The sequence below is a fragment of the Chiloscyllium plagiosum genome, chromosome 24 (assembly GCF_004010195.1).
Source record: "Chiloscyllium plagiosum isolate BGI_BamShark_2017 chromosome 24, ASM401019v2, whole genome shotgun sequence".
Classification (NCBI taxonomy): Eukaryota; Metazoa; Chordata; class Chondrichthyes; order Orectolobiformes; family Hemiscylliidae; genus Chiloscyllium; species Chiloscyllium plagiosum.
Genome location: NC_057733.1, coordinates 34,503,071 through 34,527,392, shown reverse-complemented (window position 1 = coordinate 34,527,392; position 24,322 = coordinate 34,503,071). Strand labels below are relative to the sequence as shown.

At 37.3% G+C, this 24,322-nt stretch overlaps 1 protein-coding gene across 2 annotated transcripts in view; it reads left to right on the top strand.

Annotated features, from left to right (window-relative positions):
* Positions 1 to 24,322, top strand: part of slc38a10 (solute carrier family 38 member 10) — a 130,752-nt gene that overhangs the window by 7,787 nt on the left and 98,643 nt on the right. For both annotated transcript variants that reach the window (XM_043714767.1, XM_043714766.1), the window contains 5 exons: positions 840 to 885; positions 10,560 to 10,653; positions 11,582 to 11,725; positions 19,621 to 19,745; positions 22,735 to 22,837. In XM_043714767.1, the coding sequence (XP_043570702.1) occupies positions 840 to 885; positions 10,560 to 10,653; positions 11,582 to 11,725; positions 19,621 to 19,745; positions 22,735 to 22,837 (512 nt within the window). The remainder of the gene's footprint in view (positions 1 to 839; positions 886 to 10,559; positions 10,654 to 11,581; positions 11,726 to 19,620; positions 19,746 to 22,734; positions 22,838 to 24,322) is intronic.

Here is a 24,322-nt window from a genome sequence, read left to right as displayed (position 1 = left end):
ATTGTATAGCTGTTGATATCTGTAATGTTGACTGAATACTGCTGTAATATAAATATCATGCAACAGTAGGTGGCTTATCTTTTTGAGAAGACATTGCAATCTTCATAATGTGCAGCCAGCAAGCTGAAATTTTTCAACTTCCCTGCCATTTTATTTAAAGTAGTTCTGAATTCATGATCTGACCATTATGTCAATCTATTCTTGATGTAAGCAAGAATGGTCATTGCAGTTGAGTATACAATATGTGCGAGTACTTTATCAACATATTAGGTGTTCTGATATCTCATAGAAACCATCAGTCTTATGTTACTGAACTTGAGATAGCTGACCTGGCATTGGAATTTTTACTACAATTCTGCTGACAGGTGTTCAAATCATAATTGATATTTCAGTATTTTAGAATTTATTAATATACTGTTCTTCGAAGGGAATGTGTTCCATAAGGAAGTACCATCAATTATTGATATTTTTAGATAGAATTCTTCCTCTTTGCCTTGAAATAATATTTTGAAACCAGCATTTAAATGTTATTTGCAGCCAAGAGCACCTATTAGCAATAATGTATCCTTGTGGAATTACACTCACCATTAAATGGTATTTAGTGCTTTAATGTCTTGCACTAAAATTCAGCAATGGTAGAAGCTAATGCTCTCTGTATAGTACAAAATGTAACAAAGATTGATCGTATACTTTGGGAATTTTTATATATTCAAATTATTTCTGTCGCATCTCACTTGCTATATAACATTTTATCCTGAAATGTAATGGAAAATAAGTTCAAATCTATTCTAAGTGCTTGTACTGCTGTGCGGTTCTAATCAGTTACTTTTAATTTTTAGCTTTTCATGCCTATGGAAAAGCAGGCAAAATGCTGGTTGAGACCAGGTAAGCTTGACTTCCACAATTCAAGGTAGTTTTTTTAAACAATAATATTCTTTCATTAAGCACACTTGCACTACACTTTAAAGCTATCATAAAACCTAGATAACTTGTCAAGCTATGATTCCACAGCAAGCGTTGCGCTTAACATTGAACCAAAGAAATGGTTGTCACACCAATCCTTACCTTGTGCTAATTGTCTCTTTGAAGAAGACCTGTTACGAGGTCAACTGGGAAAATCTGTCTTTTATGAGGTTCAACCTATGATTACTGAGAATCATGTAATTCTGAAGTATCTGGATTATGCAGTTCATAATAGAGAAAAAGATCAAGAGGTTACAGATGTTTACCAAGGCACCACCCATTTGTATCGAAATATTCAGTTTTTCTTGTGAAGCTGTCACCTGGGTGATTTAATTCCGTTGAGTAGCTTGCTGGCCTTAACACTGACTTGGGTTAAGATCAAATCTAGTTGAAAGGATGAGTAGCTTTCAGTTTTAACAACAATGAGTAGTGAAGGCAGGTGCACCTTTGTCGTTTTAGAGTAAAGGCCTCAAGCTCAAAGTACCACAAGCTTGGAACTCAGTCTGTCAGTTAGTGCACGCATTCAGATTTAATCGGTTGTTGTTATGAAAAATGTCATGCTGACTTGGTGGGATTTTGATATTGGGGAAACTACAACAAAGCATTGGAGAAGACTGCTAGACGCGCTCTACATTTAACTGTTGTGACTCCCATAAGAGAGCTTGCTATTAACACATATCCAAAGTGGAAAATTTAAATTTCCCTTAGCTAACATGATTTTAAAAATCACGATTTACAAAAACTTAAATCTGTTTTCATCAGAATCTAAAACATATTTAGTGAATACTTTTCTCTCATTTAGTCAGACCTGTCAATCTTTTTTCAAACATTAGCTGCATTCACTCTGGCATTCAGTATTGTACAAAATTGTTTGTTGATTGCCTTAAAATCATTTCTTGGCAGTCTTAAACGCACTTTGGTTCTCTTCTCTAAGTGAGCATATCTTTTTGGGATCATGGATGTCTGTGAAAAAGGTATTCTTTGTAACTTTGTTTAGATTTTCATCAAACTTGTTGTCTTAACTACCTATGTTCTGTGTGCTAATTTTGAAAACAGAAGTACTTGAAACTTAATAAAGATGTTGGACTGCTATTTTCTGGTCAACTTTCTACAGAATCGCTGAATTGTTTTGGTGCAGGTGGAGGCCATTTGGCCCATCATGTCTGGACCTGGTCATTAAATATGCATCATTATCTAGTGCCAGTTGCCTGCTTTTCTGCCATACCTTGCATGCAATTTTTAAGCAACTAATCATGCAATTCCTTCTTGAATGCCTAATAAAAATATTTATTTCAAATTAAAGTCAGGACTGTAAATCATGCTAATTTGCTATTTGTAAGTTGCTTAGCAAAAGATTAGTTTGTTAGCCAATCTGAGGTTTTAATCCTTAGTTTTAAAGACAGTTTTAAGCTTTTTCTGCAGGATGTTACCCATAGTGCTCTAGACTTGAACTGATGTTTGATGGGAAAGAGAGATTCTCAAATTGTAAGTAAGCAAGGCTGAGTGTTATTGGATTAGTATTTAGATCTTGGATTGGTTGTGGAGCAATTGGCTTGTGTTTTGCCATTTGTCTTTTACTGTGAGATGAATAAAAGCAAAATAATACACTTGGATAGGGGCGATGTCAAGCACATGAACTCTGCTGGTATCCTGCTTGAGGCTGCTGAGTGGGAAGTGGACCTGGACATTTTAATGCACTAGTTGTGGAAGCCCCATGAACAATGTAGCAAGACTGTTGTGAGAGTGAATAGAGTATTAGGGTCTACTGCCAAGTTAATGAATATAAAACAATAAATATTATTTATCTGGCTAAATCTAGAATGCTGTATATGGTTTGTTTCCTTTATCAAGTCGAAATATAGACTTTGGAAAAGGTTTTGGTAGAACAATTATTTTAAGATTCCTCAGTTACTACAATAGAGTGAGGGATTGGCGCTTTTTATCCCTAGAAAAACATAGAACGTTGTTGTGGTTCTGTTTGCCGAGCTGGAAGTTTTTGTTGCAAACGTTTCGTCCCCTGGCTAGGCGACATCATCAGTGCTTGGGAGCCTTGTGCGAAGCGCTTCTTTGATGTTTCCTCTGGTGTTTATAGTGGTCTGTCCCTGCCGCTTCCGGTTGTCAGTTTCAGCTGTCCGCTGTAGTGGTTGGTATATTGGGTCCAGGTTGATGTGTTTGTTGATGAAGTTTGTGGATGAATGCCATGCCTCTAGGAATTCCCTGGCTGTTCTCTGTCTGGCTTGCCCTACGATAGTAGTGTTGTCCCAGTCGAATTCATGTTGCTGTTGTCTGCGTGTGGAAGCGCTTCGCATGAGGCTCCCAAGCACTGATGATGTCGCCTAGCCAGGGGACGAAACGTTTGCAACAAAAACTTCCAGCTCGGCGAACAGAACCACAACAACGAGCACCCGAGCTACAAATCTTCGCACAAACTTTGAAAACATAGAACTTTGAGGAGACTCTCAAAATATTTAATGATAGGCTTTGCTTCAGAAAAGTGGATAGTCTACTGAGCGATATAGTTTAGGGAGGATATGAAATTAAAATTCACTCAAGATAGATTTGGGTTATATATTGGAAGTACTTTGTGTACAGTGAGTGACCATTCTTAGAATTGCAGTGATTCAAATCCGTACTGGATGAATTCAAAAACAAAAGTTTGTGCAAACAGAGCCTATAACGTAGAGAAATGTTTCAAGACTTTTCATAAAAGCTCAGACAAAAATGAACTGAAGTTAGTATTATTTAAAAGTTTGATCAGTATCAGAAAGAGCCTTGAGAAAGGAACTAAATATAGGGCATTTAGGGTGGAATTCTGTAGCTTAATGCTTCATTAACTGTAGGCATGTATTGTGATGAGGACAGTAGAGGAATCTCAATCCCAGAGTTAGAAGGCTGCAGATTTCTTGGAAGTGTTCCAAGTTTAGATGTTAGAGCTAGAGATAGGCTAGCCTATGTAGGGTGTTAAATTGGAAGCTTTGTGGACCAGCAGTCGGTATAGGTTGCAAAGCAGGAGTGATGAGTTAGAGGGATTTCTTGAAGATCATAATGCAGGCTGTAGCATTTTTTGATGAAGTTTTATTAAGGATGATGGAGAATGCAAGAAAGGCCAAGAGAGTCTGGAAATAGTTCTAGAGTGGCCAACATAATTGCAGGTGGAAGATAAGCTGATTGTTGTGGGATGTGCTACTGTGTCATTGTGGTCTCCTGGAATGCCTTTAATTGCCTTCAGAGGCTGGAGGGGAATTACCACAAATATGTTTCCTGTGTTGATCCAAGTTGCTTTTCCTCTGTTTTAACCTTTTTGGGGATGTATTGTGTAGGTGGTACAGCATGCTTTTTAGGGATACTACTTTGGTTGTCTGTGTTTAAGAATTTTTTTTTTATTCATTCATGGGATGAGGGCATTGCTGGTGAGGCCAGCATTTATTGTCCATAGGGCAGTCAACCACATTGCTACAGGTCTGGAGTCACATGTAAGCCAAACTGGGGAATAATGGCAGTTTCCCTTAAAAGACATGAGTGAACCAGATGGGTTTTTCCAACTATTGACAATTTGAACCATCTTCAGACCTTAGTTTAGACTTTTTTAAAATTGAATTCAAATTCTGCCATCTGCCGTGGTGGGATTTGGACCCAGGTCCTAAGAACATTACCTGGGTCTCTGGATTAACAGTTCAGTGATAATACCACAAGGTCATCACTTTCTCTGAATTGGCTTTCAGAAAGATGTATTATTGCTTCAGCTACTTGACCCGAGCTGAAAAGTTACTGAAATCTCTTGTGGAGGGAAGGAGAAGGGCAGTAGAAAGGGAATTTGGCCTAATTGTAGTGGAATGCAAAATAGTGTGGGGGTTATAGATCAGCATGACATACCATGACAAATTTCCTTACAGGAGGAACTACAAACAATGTGCTAAAATCTGGAGGAAACATTAATAGCTTTGTATTAAAGCTAGTAGCTTGTCTCTTATGCAAGATGTTTTTTATTCATTTGTGGGATATGGATGTCACTGGTCAGCATTTATTGTCGGCCCCTAATTGCCATTCAGAAGGTGGTGGGAAGCTGGTTTTTTTGAATGGTTGTATTTCACATGCTGTAGGTTGACCCACAATTTCCTTAGGGAGGAGATACCAGGTTTTGACAGTGACCGTGAAGGAATGATAATCTGTTTCTAAATCAGGATGGCGAATGGCTTCAAAAGAAACTTACAGATGGTAATATCCCCATGTATCTGCATCCATTGTCCTTCTTGATAGAAGTGGTTTTGGGTTTAGAAGGTGCTGGCTAAGAATCTTTGGTGAATTTCTGTAGTGCGTCTCGTTCTATTGAATGAAGGTGGTGGAGGAAGTGGCCATTTGTGGTACCTGTCCAGCGAATTGCTTTGTCCTGGATGGTGTCAAACTTCTTGAGTATTGTTGGAACTATATCCAGCTAGAAAAGTAGGGATTATTCCATCATACTCCTGACTTGTGAATTATAATTGGGCAGGCTTTGGAGAGTCAGGAGGTGAATTTCTTGCCGCAGTATTCCTAGCCTCTGACTTGCTCTTGTAGCCACTGTGTTTATGTGGCAAGCCCACTTGAGTTTCTGGTCATTGCTAAGTGCAGGATGTTGATAGTGAGGGATTCAGTGATGGCAACACTGTTGAATGTCCAGGCAGAGTGGTTAGATTGTATCTTAGTGGTAATGGTCATTGCCTAGCATTTTTTGGTGCGTATATTACTTGCAAGTTGTGAACTCCAGCATAGATATTGTTCAGATCTTGCTGCATTTGAACATGGACTGCTTCGGTATCTGAAGAGTCTTGAATACTGCTGAACATTGCACAATCCGAGGCAAACTTTCCCAATTCTGATCTTATGATTGAGGGAAGGTCATTAATGGAACAGCTGAAAACCATTGGGCCAGAGGAATTTCAGCAGCCATGTCCTGAGCTGAGGTGACTAACCTTCAACAACTACAACTATGTTTCTTTATGCCAAGCATGACTCCAACCAGTGGAAAGTTTGCCTCATTGTCCAGTTTTGCTATGCTTTCCTGATGTCATGCTTGGATTACTGCAGCCTTGATGTCAAGGGCCGCCATTCTCACCTCTGGAATTTAGTTCTTTTTGTCTGAATTTGAGCCAAGGCTGTAATGACATCAGGAGCTGAATGGACCTGACTGAACCCAACTGGGCATCATTGAGCAGGTTATTGCTGAGCAGTTGCAGCTTCGTAGCACTGTTCGTGACACATTCCATCACTTTACTGAGGATTAAGAGTCGACTGGTGGAGTGGTAATTGGCTGGGCTGGATTGTCCTACTGTTTTAAAAAATTCTCAAGGTCAGGTTCGTAGGAGAGTAGTCTGACACAGAACAAACGACCAAGAGGCGAGTCTGCTAGAATATGAGCATTTTATTCCCCGCAGCGTCGCCACAACCAACGGGTCTGGCTTATACTCACTCTACATGTTACCGGAACTGGGAGCCGTCAGTTCTCGTAGAGCGGTTGCCAACAACCCACGCTCGGCGGTTAAACGTAACCCCGGAGCAGACTCCCCGAACTGGAGACTTTTCCAGCTGATATACTCTTTTCCAGATATAAACATTCATGTGAACAGCAGAGCAAGGCTAAAAAACACATTCCATTCTGGTTACATACAGATAAGAAGATTCACACGGGGAGGTGTGTAATAAGATTCACACGGGACTAAGCAACACCTCCATTCCGGTTAGATTCACACATGTATTGGGACATAATTTTTTAACCGTTTCACCACATTCCACTGCTTGGCCCAATACATGTGTTACATTATGATTCACACATGTATTGGGACATAATTTTACACCACACCTACTTTTTGTATACAGGATATACCTAGGCAAATATCCACTTGTTGGGTAGATTCCAGTGTTGTCGCTGTACTGGAAGAGATTAGTTAGGGGAGTGGCTAGTTCTGGAGCACAAGTCTTCGTGTTATTGCTGGAATGATTTCTGGACCTGTAGCTTTTGCAGTATCCAGTGCCTCCATTGGCTGAAGCCTGGTATCGGTGATGCTGGGGACCACTAGAGGAAGCTGCTGGGCACTTCTGACTGAAAATTGGTGTGAATGCGTCAACCTCGTATGTTTTGGGCTGATGCATTGATATTTTGGGCTGTTTCATCATTGAGAATATTTGTGGAACCGTCCCTTCAAGTGAGTTGTTAAATGTCTGCCACCATTCGTGACTGATGTGGTAGGACTGCAAAGCTTAGATCTGATCCGTTGGCTGTGGGATCGCTTAGCCGAGTCTATCGCTTGCTGCTTGTGCTGATTAGTATGTAAATAGTCCTGTTTGGTAGCTTGACCAGGTTTAAACCTCATGTTAAGATTTACCTAGTGCTGTTCCTGGCATGCTGTCTTGTACTGTCTTGGGTTGATTGCCTAGCTTGATGCTAGTAGTCGAGTGGGGGATATGCTAGGCATGAGGTTGATGGCCCACAGTACTTCATGGATGTCCAGCATTGTGTTGCTAGATCTGTTTCAAGTCTGTGCCATTTACCCTTGTGGCAGTGCCAAACAACGTGAAGGCAAGACTTCATCTCTATCAGGATGGTTCAGTGGTCACTCTTGCTGATACTGTCATGGACAGATGCATGTGCAGCCAGCAGATTGGTAAGGATGAGGTCAAGTATGTTTTTCCCTGTTGGTGGTTTCCTCACCAGATGCAGTCCAGTTGCTATGCCCTTTAGGACCTCACCAGCATGATTAGCAGTGCTTTTGCACTTTGCCTTTGCCATCCTCGATGCCTCCACCAAATGTTGTTCAATATTAAGGAGTACAGATTCATCAGCCGAGGGAGGACTGTTTATGGTAACCAGCAAAAGGTTCCTTTCTCCGTTAACCTGAAGCCATGAAACTTAATGCTGTCTGGAGTCAATGTCGAGGACTCCCAGTGCAGCTCCATCCCAGCTGTGTACCACTGTTCTGCCACCTATCCTGCTGATGGGATAGGACATATCCAGGGATGATGTCTGGGACATTTTCTGTAAGATATGATTCTGAGAGTGTAACTGTCAGGCTGTTGCTTAACAAGTCTGCTAGACAGTGCTCCCAATTTCACCACTAGCCCTCAGAAGATGAGGATTTTGAAGGGTTGACAGAGCTGCCTCTGTTGCTGTCTTTTTGGTGCCTAGGGCAACACTAGGTGGTTTGTCCAGCGTCATTTCTTTATTGGGACTTCGTAACAATTGATACAACTCCACCATATTTCTATGGGTCTGAAGTCACATGTAGGCCAGACCAGGTGAGTGTGGCAGATTTCCTTTCCTGAAGGGCATTCATGAACCAAATGTGTGTTTCTAACAATCGACAGTGGTTCTGTGATCATCAGTAGATTCTTAATTCCATGTTTTTTATTAAATTAAAATTCCACTATCTCTCATGGTGGGATTTGACCCTGAGTCCCCAGAATGTTATCTGAATTTCTGAATTAGAAGCTTAGGGATAATAGCACAAGGCCAGCTCCTCCCCTAAAAATAATTCCTTGAGTGCTCCACAGATAAGAAAAGACAAAATAAGTAAGTGAAATAAGTGTAGGATGTTAAGGCACATAAAAGCAAAATAACTTTCATCTTAGACTGTTAAGAGTTAACACTTGTATCTTATTAGAACGCTATCACATTACTCTAGAGGTCGTTTACAATTTAAACTGTAATATTTCAGTCTTGACAACTAATCCATGCAGCCAAATAATTGTAGAGCAATGTTCTTCACTAATTATAGACTTCCTTTCTTCAGTAATTAGAGTGTAATTGACTTGGACTGAAAGGACAGGCCTCTACTGCTTGGCATCTTTTTTGCATCTTTGGTTAAAATGCAGCATTGTGAAATGCTTCCTGAAAAGACGTGTTTCAAATTGCTTTGTAACTGTGTACTGGGCTGCTTTTACATTGCCACATAAATGTATTGCAGTAAATCGAACTTGAATGCTAGGTTGGTGATTTGACTTTTCTAAGTATTTTGTCCTAATTTTGAAATTGTCTCCACTGGATGACTTTACCTTCACCCTATAGTTTTGAAGTTGTACATTATAATTGATATGAATCTACTTCTGGAAAGGCCTAAGAATTTGAGATTTTGTGAAGCAGTGACTTTTTCATTGCCGAAGTAAGTGACTACTCTAGCCTGTGTCCTCAGAGGGAGATTTTCTTTTAAATAGTTTTTGAGAGGTGGTGGAGAAGCGGTATTGTAACTGGATGAGTAATCTGGAATCCCAGGCAAAGGTTCTGGCGGCATGGATTCAAATCTTTTCATGGCAGATGGTGAAGTTTGAATTCAATACAATCTGAAATTATAAACTAGCCTAATAACAACCACATCAGTGTTTATTCTGTATATATGTGACCTGTCACTCCAGGAGTTTCTATGCCCAACCATCTTCAGCTGTTTCATCAATGACCTTTTTCTTTCTCCACAAGATCATTCACTGATGATTGCATGATGTCCAGCACCATTTGGAGTTTTTTTCCCAATATGAAGGCTGTCTGTTCAAATGACAAGACCTGGACAATAATCAGATTTGGGCTGCTAACATTTTTGGGACACAAGTTGCAGTCACTGACCATTTCCAAAAAGAATAAATCTGATTAACCACCTCGAAATTCAGTAGCATGAATATTACTGACCACTATCAGCAGCCCTTGGGTTATTATTGAGCAGAAAATTGGAGTTGCAGTAGTCACACACTGATGCGTGCGCACACATATGCACATGTCAGATGCTAGAAATTTCTTTGGTAAGCACTTACCTCTCTGATGCCTGCCCACCGTCGATGAAACAAGGCAGGAGTTAATGCACTATTCTCCACTTGCCTAGATGGATGAAGGTCCAAGAATATATTGAAGCGCAAACAATCCAGGACAAAGCATCCTGCTTGCATTGGTAGCCCCCATCCACCACCTTCAAGATTCATTTCCTCTCCATCACCACCATGTAGTGCTAGCAGTGTCTATCATGCAGTACATGCACTACAGCAACGTAACAAAGTTTTCTTCAGTAGCAGCTTCCACATTTGTGATTTCTACCACTCCTCAGCCCATTGGCCCATCTGGTCCAGATCCTGTTGTAATCGGAGGTAACCCTCTTCACTGTCCACTACCCCTCCAATTTTGGTGTCGTCTGCAAACTTACTAACTGTACCTCTCATGCTCGCATCCAAATCATTTATGTAAATGACAAAAAGTAGCAGACCCAGCACCGATCATTGTGGCACTCCACTGGTCACAGGCCTCCAGTCTGAAAAACAGCCCTCCTCCACCACCCTCAAATTTCCTCCAAAGGTTCCTAGATAGTGATCAAATGTATGAGCTAAGAGACATTATATATTTTTGTTTGTATTTTTCCATTTAGCTCATTTTATTGAGGTCTGTTGAAGGTTTCTGCAATCATTCCAGCTGAAATAATCTATAAAACCCTGCAGATGGAATATAAAACTCAAGATATGCGCTGGTCTCTGTGAGTTTATATCATGATGTGGTGCAGCTACCTCTAAGCTTGCTATGGCTTAGGGTAAATGGTGAGGGTTAAATTTTATTTCAGGCTATTAATTATGGGCTTCTGTTTACTTTCTAGCTTGATTGGTTTGATGTTAGGTACCTGTATCGCTTTTTACGTCGTTATTGCTGATTTAGGATCCAATTTCTTTGCTCAATTGCTTGGACTTCAGGTAAGTGGATTTTGCATAGAGTATAAATTGAGTTCAAAAAGGTTTACTTTCAAGAGTGGCACACAAATGCAATTATGAAGTTGCACCCCTCAGCCAAATAAAATATGCAACGTTTTATGATCTAGTTATTCCAAGCAATGAGCTAATAGAAGTATTATCCATTTATGGGGCGGTGGCGGTCGGGGGGTGATCTTCCTGAAGTGGCTAAATAATATATGTTATGCAGATCATAAACTTGGAAACATTTGATTTGTACTCCATCTTTCTTTTGTCATTTTGATTTCAATTCTTAAGCTGCACTATAATTAAAGCACTCTAAAATCATGCATATAAATGAGCTGCCAAATCTTTCTGGCAATATTTTCATTTTGGGGTGCAAGTATCTACCAAAGTCTGAGTTTCATTCTGAATGCTTGTGAAGTCAGTTAAGTCCTCAACAGATTGACAGCTTTGTAACTCACTCCCTGATTTCTATAGTGTTCTATTATTCTTTTGAATTTTCTGACAGTAATAATCTTCTATGATGACCTTACAATGACCTTACACCAACTGCTGCTGTTATATTTTTGATGCTGCCTATAACTGACATTATTATTGTACTCCCTTGAGCAAATCTGAATTTTTTTTATAAAAATAGATGATAAACGAAGAATAGAAGACTACAATTTAATCTTGAGTTTCAAGTGACAACCATAAACCCTTCAAGATTCATGTTGCTTAGTTCTGACCTTGTTTGAACGCTCTGATTAAATTATAATATTATTACTCCAATGATTTATATTTTTAGGTATATTGCATTTTTTGTTCATGTAATCTGTTTACTGGAGGACCATACCTTGTTATAAGAAATGAACTTGTGCAGTAACCTGTTGGCACGATGGAGTTCTAACATCATTTTGCACTTTCACTATCTTTTTTTTTTCTTTAGGTAACTCCAGGATTTCGAGCATTCTTGCTATTTGCAGTCTCTGTATTTATAGTGCTGCCACTGAGTTTGCAACGGAACATGATGGCCTCTATCCAGTCCTTCAGTGCTATGGCTCTCATATTTTACACACTCTTCATGTTTGTCGTGAGTACCCTACCTTTCATATTTGACTGTCAATTCTTCAAAATCTTTCATTTCTCATTTCCACTGCAGGTTTTCAGCATCCGTGTAACTATTCTTTTAAAGTGTGGTATTTATTGGAACTTCAGACTTTCACTAGTAATGCTGTATATTGCCAATTTCTAGAATTAAAGCTATAAATATGTTGTTTAAAGTAGGATAAAATTGAATGTGAAATTAATAAATGTGTTGGAACTAAATTTGTACATGTTAGCAAAGTAGAAAGTTGTCTTGACTGTGGAATTATGATTGTTTGCAAAATGTTTGATCATCTCAAATCAAAAAACAATCCCGAACAAATTTTTAGTGTAAAATTAAAACTTTGCAATATTTCCACATTTTTAAATCAACATTAAATTTTGGATAACAGATCACAATGGAATCGAATACTTAAGTACTTCTAGTAGCGAAGCTAATTTTTAAAGAACACTTAGAATTCACTGTCCCTCTCATCACTTAATGTTATCAAAAGATAATTAGAAGAAGCTTGCAAAGTTCAAATTAAGTCAACAGTAGGAAATTCTTAAAATGCACTTATGTAAAAGCCAGGTTTATGTATTGGGCTTTATTTCAGATTTGTAGCATCTACAGCGTTCCCGTTTTAATTTTACTTCTGTTAATAGCCATGCGCAAAGCGCAAATAAAACAGGGATTTAAATTCAGGTTAGTAAATATTTAATTTTAATTTCTCCAATAAAATGCTGTAGTAGTATTTTCGGAGTAACTGCAATATTTGTTGGATAAGCATTAAAGTAAATGTATGTTGAGGTAATCTTTATCGTTATGTTGTTAAGATGTGTGAATGTACTCTGGGATGGACACAGTTGAGGAACATATTGCGGTTATTGCCACAGTGGAACCGTTTATAATGCTGTACTGTAGACATAGTAAAGTAATACGTTGTATTCATCAATTGCTCACTCATACGAGAGTAATAAATATGTATATGAGGTACTACTTTTTTTTTCAATCCTCATAATATCTGCAGGTAATTGTTTTGTCTGATATTTATTATACACGATCACAAGCTGCTTTAGGTCAGATTTGGTCATTTGTTGAAAGTTTATACGAAGTGCAGTGATTACTGGACTTTATTTTCAGTTGTTTTAAAAATGTAGTAAATGTTTCACTTTTAAAAGGAAAAATAAATGCATATTGATGTACATTAACTTTAGCAATTTAAGTTTGACCTTATTTCTATTTCTGAGCAGAGAAACAAATTGCATAATGAAAACAATTTCAAATGTCATTTCAAACATGTATTATTTCCGTCCCTTCTTGAAAGACAGTAATTGCCTCAGGCGCATGTGTTCTCATTTGGGTTCAGTAGTACTAAAATGATGTAGTATAAATGGGTCAAAAATCAGGAATAAAATGTGGGTTCAGATGTTAGAACATATGACCTGAGAATTGGGAACAGGAGTAGGACATTTATCTCAAACCTGCACCATCAATTTACAATCTCATGGCTGATCTGCCCCAGGTCTCACTCCTCTTTTGTGCCAATTCCTTCATATTCTTCAGTTCCTCTATTTATTAAAAATAATAGTCATGATTTGGAGATGCTGGTCTTGGACTGGGGTGTACAAAGTTAAAAGTCACAAAACACCAGGTTATAGTCCAATTAAACCTGTTGGACTATAACCTGGTGTTGTGTGATTTTTAACTTTATTAAAAATAAGATTGTCTATCTGTTTAATACTGTCCATGATCTCGCCTCCATAACTTTCTGGGTAGAGAATTCCAGACATTTATTACCCTCCTGAGAAAAGAAATTCCTTTGTGTCTCAATTTTAAATGACTGTAATTGTGTCCTCCAGCTTGAGATGCCCCACTAATGGAAGTATTTTCAAAACAGCTAACCTGTCAAGCCCCCTCAAAATTTTTTTTCAATAAGAGCACCATTCATTCTTCTAAACTGAAATGAATGAAAGCCTAATCTGTTCAACTATTCTTGATATGCCAACCCCTTCCCAGAAATCGACCACATGAACCCTCTGGCGATACGTCCGAAGTCTGTCTCTCCTTTTTTAAGCCAAAACTATATGCAGTTCTCCATGTTTTAACATTTCTTCTTTTTTTCAACTCTAATCGCCTAGCAAGAAACGTCAGAATTCCAATTATCATCTTTTTATAGGTAGTAAATAATTGAGGCACTAGGACTAATCCTTAGGGCACTTCACCAGTTATATATTTCTAACCTGAAAAAGAACTATTAATCCCAATTTTTGTATTCTGTGTATTAACCAATCCTCAGTCCATGCAAATAAAATACCTATCTTTTGCAGTAACTTAATGAATGCCTCTTAGAAATTTACCTTCCTTAGCATCTTGCTTATCTGATACCTTTGAGATGCTTTCAGAGCTCTCCATCATGAAGACTGCAGAATATTGGTTTAAACTATCTGCCATTTCCCTGTTGCTGTTATCAATTTCCAGTAACATCTTTGAAGGATCTCTCTGCTACTTTACATACTTTTTCCAATATACCAATAGAATTTTGATTGGATATTCTCCATCCAGTCAGTTAGGAGATAACAGTGAAGCATTTCCAAAGGAATGACTCCACACCTCAGGACTTGCCCATGGATATCATTGCAATAAATAGATGTAAATTAGAAGAATGCATTTGTCTAATTTTCCTTTTGATGTTATGAGAATCTTCCAAAACTCTGAAATATGGAAAGGAAGTGCAATTAGAGGAAGGATTGAAAAGCATGCATTATGTTTTGAAGGTGATGACAATTTAACATGCAAGTGTAAACTTCCTGACTAATTGGCAAACTCTACATTTATGACCACAATTGCAATGCTCTGATCCAGTGCTATTAATTTCTGCTTCTGGTTTGCTTTGGTGCTGAATTTAATAGATCATAAGTTTCATCTAAAAGGTCACAAATAAGAAATGACAGATTTCGGGCGGATCAAACCATGTCCTTGCTTACCTGATCCATTTAGATTAATAGAATACACTAAGAAGGATCATTATTAGCCTCAGTGATTTACAAGATCATAATTTATGAGCCTCCACATGGTACAGTCTATAAAGTGACTTTATTCAAACAAAATGCTACATTAATATTTAGAGTGCAGATTTACTTTTTTTAAAAAAGCTAAAATGTTTTAGAACTTCTTCCCAATCATTGAGTTGTGCCTATTGCAAGCAATGAAATTTGAAAAACAAATCAATAATCTATGTTGCTGTTTGTTAACTGTGAGAAGTGGAACCATAGATAAGATTCTAGCATTTTTTGCTATTCTGAATTACCACAATTTAGATGACCATGAATGTAAAACTTTCATTTCCAGCATGCAGTATTTATAAAAACAGTGCAACTTCTATTACCAATTGGAAGTGTGATAGAAAATGGCAAGTTGGAATCTTGCAAGTTGGAATCAGAACTACCATACGAAATTGTGTAGTAAAGCTGTCTGTTTACATAGTCTAACACTTATTTGGTGACAATGACTGGCTGTGGATTTATTATAAAGGCCCTGCAGTAAACTCTAGGGAGAGAAAGTACTACACTTACCGAGACATCGAATCTCCCACACAGCACTGATTTACTTGTCGCAGTTATAAGCACATAACAAAATAAATTAGCTAAATTAAATGCCATACTTCCCTCACCCTACAGCCTGTACCCCCCCAACCACCCACAAAAAAAGACTGTGCAGGAAACCCCTTCAGTCCTGTCTAATAGCTGAGTTGGAACTTAGTTGGGATGTTTAAACCCAGAGGCATTATTTCGAATCCAACAACAGAATACATTTGTAACGTACTTTATTCAATTTCATTTGAGTTTTACCAAACAATATTACAAGCTGAGCTTATTGGAAGTTGAGAAGTTTGATTGCTGAAATAATATATCTTGATTATATTCTGTACTTGTTGAAGCATCAAAAGTGTATTTTATAGGGGAGCAGTTGTACATGTTAGATAAAATGAATACAAGAAGTTGCAAGTAGTTAAGGACTGCAAATGTAACATTAGTTTGTGACAAGCCAACAGGTTTGTTTTAATGCAGCAACTAACTCAGACAGTGACAGTGAGACCAACACTGCATCAACAGTCAGTGCTCCCCTGGCATTGTGGCACAAATGAATGTAACACAATTTTATATAAAACCTATTTGCTTTGACCAAATGACTTGAAATTTGGTGAAATACCAAAAATGCTATATTTTTCTTAGAATTCCTTGAGGGTAAGAACAATATGTACTATTATTTTTTAAAAATCTCTTCTGAGTTTCCACAAATTAGTTCCATAAATTTATAGTGTTGTCTTCAGTTGAGAGTGGGACTGTTGAGTCTTGACAACTCCAGGTACAGCAAGTAGTCCCAGAAACAGGCCATTCATTCAGCCCTGCAAGTCCACTCTGCCACTCAGTATGATCATGGTAATCCATTCATTGGATGAAAGTTGCTGTTTGGTGAATCTTCCCATAACTGCCATGTGGAGAGGCAAGGGCAGTGCTTTCCAGATTGTTTTCCCATTTTGACCCAGTGTTCAGGCTTTTAAATTGTCTCAATTCCTCAGTGAGAACAGAGGGAATAGAGTACAGAGGCCGAGCAGGAGTGGGAGCACAGCTGGTATAATGTGCTCTTGGACCCTAAAATTTCACTTCATGGCCCCATATACCCTGGATTAAAGATCTCTTCAGGCTTATTTTCCCCTGGTTGTGGTCCTCCTCAAAATTCGTCCAAGTTGAGGAATTTCTGTTGCAAGGGAAACTTGCAAGGATTTGTGTGCTTGATAACACAAGGGCATCTATCTGCAAATTAAGATTTCAAATGTCTGCCTTTTACACTTTGCCTACTTTTGATCAAAAATATTTGTTTGTATTTCTATAAATTTGAAATGATGAAAAAAAGTTGACTATGAATATTTATATTTCAAGCTGCTTTGTTTTAGAATTTACCAAACCATCATCTCCCAGACCATCCATAACCTCATCACCTCAGGGGACCTCCCATCCACCGTCTCCAACCTCATAGTCCCACAACCCCGCACACAGGACAAAGCAAATCAACAACAGTTATCTGAAAGGTGAGTTCCTTCAATGTATTTAAGACAGTTTCCTGGAACCTACCAGGAACAAGGTTATTTTGGACCCTGGGAATATTAATGAGGTGGGAATAATAAGGACCTCATAGTAAAGGATCCTCTCAGCAATTGCATTCATAACATGATAAAGTTTCATATTCAATTTGAGTGAGAAATGTGGGTCCATAACTAATGGCTTAAACTTAAAACAAAGACAATGACAAGGGTATGGAGATAGAGTTAGCTAAACTGGACTGGGGAAATAGGTTAAATGGTGAAATGGTGAGGATGTAGTGGCAGGTATTTTAGGGAAATACTACTCTCAAAAAATATTTAGTCCTTGATGGAAGAAAGATTCTACCAGAAAGATATACTATTCATAATTATTTAAGGAAGTTAAAGGGTGGTATTAAGTTGAAAGAGTAAGTGTACAGGATTAGTGATAAGGCAGAAAGCTGAGACAGTTTTAAGAATCAGCAAAGGATGCCTAAAGTAATAAAACAGAGAACCTGCCATTTAGTACGACAGAACTTGATTATTGCTGGAAAAAAGACACATGTGGCAAAGACCTTGCACTCATCAGGAGAATCTACAAGAAATGCCACACTAAAGGGGAAAAATATTCTGTGTGAGCGGCAAGGGCTAATTAATTTTCAAGTGGAGTCTAATTAGTAGAGGCATTGCCATGGAAAATGCACCAGGTAGATGATGACTTACAGTTAACTGCCCAGCTTTGTTTAAATTTTAGATCAGACAGGTTGACTCTGATTATTCAAGGCATTACCCTGAGAAATGAATAGAAGAATGTCTGTCACACAGTAAAATCTTGTTTTCTCTTTATACTAGTATTTCTTGCAAATTATCTTGAGTGGATGACAAAAAGTTTGTACAAAATATGTCTTTCTTCAGTATTATTAAAGGTGGGGAAATTGGAGTATGAGAGAAAACTAACAAAATTGTAAAAACAGACAGTAAATATTCTACAAGTATAAAAAGGTAAGCAAAATGAAAATGAGCACTCTTAAAGGGCGAGACTGAAGAATTAATAATGGAAAATGAGGAAATAGCAGAAGATTTGAACAAGTACTCTGTATCCATCTTCACAGTCGAAGGAAAAAAAGAAACATTCCAAGAATTGTTGAAAATCAAGTCTTTGAGAGAAAAGCATTTGAGATTCTAAGTCTGATCTTGATATGTTCTAAGTTGAACAGCTGTATTCTGCTGCTTTTCTTTATTTCAGCTCTGTCACTAAATCTGTATGGTAATTGTGAAGAAGGTCATGACAAAAGTCCATTGTGTTATTCCCCTTCTTGATCACACAAGGCATTAACTCCCTTAATTGATCCTCAATTGTACTGCAAGCCTACACTTTGGAGACATCATATTGATTAATACATTTTTTTGCTTTCAAACCATGTAGGATTGAGTCAACTTCAATCAGTCTCTCAATCAGTTCTACCTTGTGTTTCTGACTCTCTGCTCATTCCTGAAGAAGGGCCTGTGCCCGAAATGTCGAATCTCCTGTTCCCTGGATGCTGCCTGACCTGCTGTGCTGTTCCAGCAATAAAGTTTCAATTTAGAATTTACATCTATAGATCTTTCCTGAAGGCTTCCCCTCCCCCGCAATGATTGTCAGGAATCTGTACTGTATCCACTCTTGTTCCTTCACTCCTCCTCACACAACATCCCTTACAGAACAGCAATATGGTTTCCCTTGTCCTTGCCTTTCACCTCAATTAACTTCAACATCCAAAATTTCATCTCTAGCCTTTTCTTTCACCTGCAGCATAATGCTACTATCAAGCACACCTTAAGCCTTTCCGTTTGCATTCCGAAGGATCTTTTCCTCTAACTCTGGTCCAGTTACTCTCCCAAGAAGGTTTTCCACAGTACCTTCACCTTCTCGCTGTCCAATGCTTGAAATTAATTTTTTTTAACTTAATGTGTTCACCGTTTGTAATATGGTCTCTACATTCAAATCAAATGGGGGTTCCTGGCCACTTTATGGAACATCTCTGCTGAGTTCATAAGCACGGTCCTGAGTTTCCAGTATCTTGCCGTTTTAATTCTCCCTCTTGTTCTCACACTGACATCTCTGTCTTCTGTCTGTGTAGTTTCTGTGAAGCTCAATTCAAGCTCGTGAAACAGGGTCCCATTTTTCAATTTGGTCACTTAGATTCAACATTGTGTTCAACATACAGTAAACTCTCCTGTTGTATTTTCACTTTGATTTGCATATGTCAGTCCTAACCTTGCCTCTGCTATCAGATATGATTTTGTTATTCTGGCATTCATGCCACCCTGAACAAATATTTTATTTCTTTGCCATAACCATTACCACTGTCTTCGCTCATTGTGAAATCTTTTGCCATTTAATTTCTCCTGCTCACCGACCTACAATAGATTTCTTTTGTTCTTTTCACTTGCTCTGCCTATTACATTTCCATATATCTTGAATTATGAAGAAAGGCCTTTGACCTGAAATGTTAACCCTGTTTCTGTCCACAGATGCTGCTGGACCTGCTGAGTGTTTCCAGAAGTTTGGTTTTGTCTCCAATTTCAAATATCTGAAGTATTTTGCTTTCATAATAGTGTAAAATAGATTTCCAGATACATCAGACACAAATCCAAGAATCATTCAAAAGGATAAGTCGCTGCAGTGATCTCTGGGGCCAGTCCAGATGGATGAATTGAGGTGGACCAAATAGTCCCCCTCATTTGCAATGCTCTGTTAATTTTGTAATCCTTAAAAGGTGATGCTTAGAGCTATTTATTTACTGACTGATAACCTTGGTGATTTCTCTTCCCACAGATTGTGCTGTCTTCCTTCAAACACGGCCTCTTCAATGGTCAGTGGCTTAGCCGAGTCAGTTACGTTCGCTGGGAAGGCTTTTTTCAGTGCATTCCTATCTATGGCATGTCTTTTGCTTGCCAATCGTAAGTACTTTGTTTTCTTTTTCTAAATTGTTTTGTGCTGTTTCTACAGCAACAACATTTCATCCTTAAAGCTTACTAGTTGTTATTCATTAAACGTGGATTAATTAGACCTGCGTGATCTTACAGGAGGAATTGGAATTGAGCAACAACGTGCATTTACAGTGTCTTAATTTTAGAAAAATTTCCCTAGACACTTCGTGAACATTAAGAGGCGAGCAAGAGCTTGTTTAGAGGTGGGTTTTCAGGAGGGTATTACTGAAGAACAGGGAAGTGGCAGGTTGAAGTGTTGTACAGATTGGCCTAACAGCTTTGATCCAAATTCGATGAAAGCAGGGTTGCCTGTAGTGGGGTGAAAAGTGAGATGAATGTGCAAAAGGATATTGTTGGAACTATAGAACTAGAAGTGATTACTCAGAGAGGTGTTTGGCAAAACACATGTTTTAATCACAAAGACAAAAATTGTAAATTAGAGTTGTTGAAAAATTGGGATCCAGTTTAGGTAGTATTGGGTGTTGACTGGAAGAGTGGGATTTGAAATAGGGTAAGAAATGAAAGTGAAATTTGTTACATCATCTAAATGCATCTTTTCTCTTAGGACCAGTACTTTTTCAGTCTTTAGGGAGGTAATTTGGCTATAAAGATGCACCTGTCCTCCACACAAGACGCCCTTATCTTGTAGATTTTGTTGAACTAATTTTATATAGCAAAATAAAATTCTCATTATTAGTTGGTTTCAGTTATTGATGTAGCTGCTGTGTGAAATTCAAATTATTTAAGATAATTCGAGTTTGATATCACCTTCGCAAGGGATTGCTTGTTTTAAATGTGCCATACCATTCTATCTATTAAACTTCAATGTTACCCATCAATTTGTAATTAACCTGGGTAGAACTGATGCAGTTGAACTCCAATGAACAGTTACAAATAACCGAAAGCTGTCCAAATTTTATTCATGTTATTCTGCTTCAGTTAAAGAACATACAAGCAAATTCCTTAACTCTGGCCACACTGAAATTCATGGTATTGAAGTTCTTTTATATTCACAACATTACTTTAGTGCAATTCTGTGCCAGTGCTCCATATGCAAATTGCTTAGCATTAAAATGCATTTTATTGCATAAGTGCTGAAAAAACAAAATTAACAAACTGTTACTAAAAGTATTAAGGCGGAAATCTCCTTGTGCTCCCAAAACAGGTAAATTGCACTTCAAAATATACATGCATCCACTGAAAATGAGAAGCTGCCATTGAGTTATATACTCTTCAATATGTTACTGCTTAGGTTCATGGGAAATTTTTTAAAGTTGTAATCAGCGGTTAGATAACAATTTATATTTTTAAATCTAGTTGAATTTGCAATATAGTCAAATCAATTTCACAAACAGATTGTATCTTTTAAGTTAATTTCTATTTTTCCCACAAATCCCTCTTGCTGGCCATATTTCCAAAACATTTGAAACATCTGCTTCTGACCCTGACTCATCTGGATTGTATCTAAGGTCATTGAATATTCAGATTCAACTGTATTATAATGCAAAATGAGTTTATCACTAAGAGAATTTCTACTATCAGATGTCTTTCATTTCAAAATTACTTTGTACATCGTGATTTTACTGTTAACTGCTCTCATAGTAATGTAGCCCAATGCAAAGCTATTTTGTGAACAACATTATCGTGCAATTAGCACAATGAATGGTCAGGTTATTTTGAGGAACTTCAGCAGTGCATCCTCTGGAGAAACATAGAATCTCTGCAGTTTCTGAATTTCCACATTATTCTGTGCGTGTGTGCACTGCCAAAGTTAATATCAATTTTGGCTATCTAATGAAATTGCACACTGACAATTTTGCTGTCATTACCACCACTACATCGGAGCCAGTTGCAGATGAATCTAGCCCTCTTTCTTTCTCCAGCTACCTATCAATTTTTGGTTTAATCATGGAGAGGGAGCCCCAAGTTTTTGTCTACTCTAGCTAAATCCACAGGTACAAACTTGCACTTGCACTTCTCTGTTAAGTCTATTTACTGGAGTATAAAGCTTCAAATTCCTGAAATGATTTTGCTGTATTTTTATTATAGTAATTAAGAACAATCACAATTAAGATTATTTAGACTAGTGAAGCTTATCTTTTCAATAAGTTTAACTTGAATAATTTGGCATTCAACTGCATGTCAAATTCCTCGAAGGCTTTTGTCTCAATTGCATTGCTAGGCAGATTATTTTCAACAGTTATCGAACATTAGGTACAGAAGTGCTTTGTAGTATTTGAATTTTTAATTTCACTAATTTAATTTTGTACCTTTTGTTCAAATTTGTTAGACTTTAAAATCACCTGTATTTCAATATGCCTTTTTATACTACTAAATTTTCTTCCCAAGCTGTCGAGATGGTTTTCTGTAATAGTTTTTTTCTTGGCTCAATCCCTTTATTCCAAGGAATATTCCTGTTGCTCTTTTCAATTAATCAAATTTGTAGCATTGTAACACCAATATATTGTTTAACCTCAGCATAACAAATAGATTCACCACCGAACAATGAGACTTATGGCTTAGACTTAAGTCATTTTTAGTTGTGCATTTTTTTAAAGATGATTCGTAGTGCTTTGAGGAAATCTACTTATGATAGTCTTAACAATTTCTATCTACTTGCACTTAGTAAGAGCTTTGAGTCATACACCCAAATTTAATAAAGAAACATTAATGGATTAATTGTGAAAAAACAAGTTGCTAGAGAAACTTAATAAGTCTGGCTCTGAATAAATTATATATTTGACGCAAACCTAAACTCTGTTTCTCTTTCCAGAGATATTTCCAACTTGGAGTTTCTGAAGCATTTCTGTTTCTTTCTCAGATCTCCAGCACCTGCAGTATTTTGCTTTTCTAATTGTCAATAATTTTTGAGCTTTAGAGATATTTCAGATGTCATTTTGATTTTTTTAAAAAAAGTGTTGCTCAAACTGATGGGTTTATTTTTATAATTTTCTCATAGTCAAGTGTTGCCCACCTATGACAGCTTGGATGAACCTTCTGTTAAACGGATGAGCACAATCTTCTCATCAGCCCTGAATGTGGTTAATATGTTTTACATAACTGTAAGTCTCTGGTGGTTCATATTGCATGTAACTAGATAACTGTGCAGTAGCTTTTGAAAATTAATAGAAGCAGCTTGTATTGGGGATAAATTATAGAAGATGATATGTATTGCAACATTTCAGCTTAAATGATGTGAACAGTGGCAACGCTAGACTTTTTAAAATAGAAAATCTTTTGAATAGCTATAATTTGACGCAACACACTTTGGTGAATTTGTTTAAGTGTGATGTGTCATTGGTATTACTTTAAAAAAAAATTCCTAATAATCTGGCAGCATCTACGAAGAGAAAGTAGAGTTCATATTTGGCCTTCAGAACTGTTCTAAACAGGGTGGCGAGTGTTTGGGCGAGTGAGTTTGTGGAATACGTATTGAACCCAAAATGTTGACACTGCTTTCTCTCCACAGAAGCTGCAAGAACTGATGAGTTTTTGCAAGAATTTCCGTTTTTGCTTCTGGTTTCTAACATCAACAGTTGTTTGGTTTTTATTGTCAATCAATATTCCTGAAATAATACTGACTGAAGGCTTAGAAAGATATATTTGTTTGATATTTACTTTTATATGCTAGATCTTTAGATCTAATTAACTTGTGGCAGCTTAAGGGACAATGAAGCCTTGTTGGAGTGGGGGGGGGGGGGGGGAGGGAGCTTAGCCGAGTCACAGCATTAGAAATAATACACAAGTCTTGTTGGGTAACTTTAATTATTGAAGAAAACACATTCTGATATTTATAATTCTTGAAACAAAAACAAAATCCCTTATTAATTCCCAAGATGTAATTAAATTGGAGAGTATAGAATAATATATTGGAGCAGATAAATCTAATGCTTCACAAATCTGGTCAATTAGTATAGTAATGCAACCTTAAAACTTACAAGCATTTACATATGTATCTAATTTTTTTCCTATCAATTTGTTTGAAAACCATTTAATTTTTTTGTGTAAAGAGATTTGGTTTTACATTTGTGTAAGTAGGACTGTTTAAAGATAAATATTGAAAGATCCAATGGCCATCTGACAAATACCCGCAAAGACTTTAAAGTGTGTAGTTTAAGTTGTACATTTCAAAATGAATTCTTAGTTTAAATATTTTTATCTATAAAAAATAAACCCAAGAAAATGTTTAAATTTCTACTTGGATTAAGAGTCTTAATTTAATATACCTGTTGTGTTACTGCTTTACTGTTTCTCATTCTTTTGAATTTTGGTGATAAATGATGTATCTTGTTTAGTTTTCTTTAAAATTTTTTGAGTATACAGTGCTAAAAAAGAACTATTTCTGCTATGTAAAATCAGAAAAGGTTTTGAAATACAAGTTTGAAAAGTTACTTAAGACTTCAATATTTTACACTGGCTACATTGCTTAGATTGTAAACATGGAGATGAGCTTCTCTCTCTCTCTCTCTCTCTCTCTCTCTCTCTCAAGTTTTTCCTGTTATGTGGAGTTGCCATAATGCTGGTTGATTACCTTGATGTCAACAGTA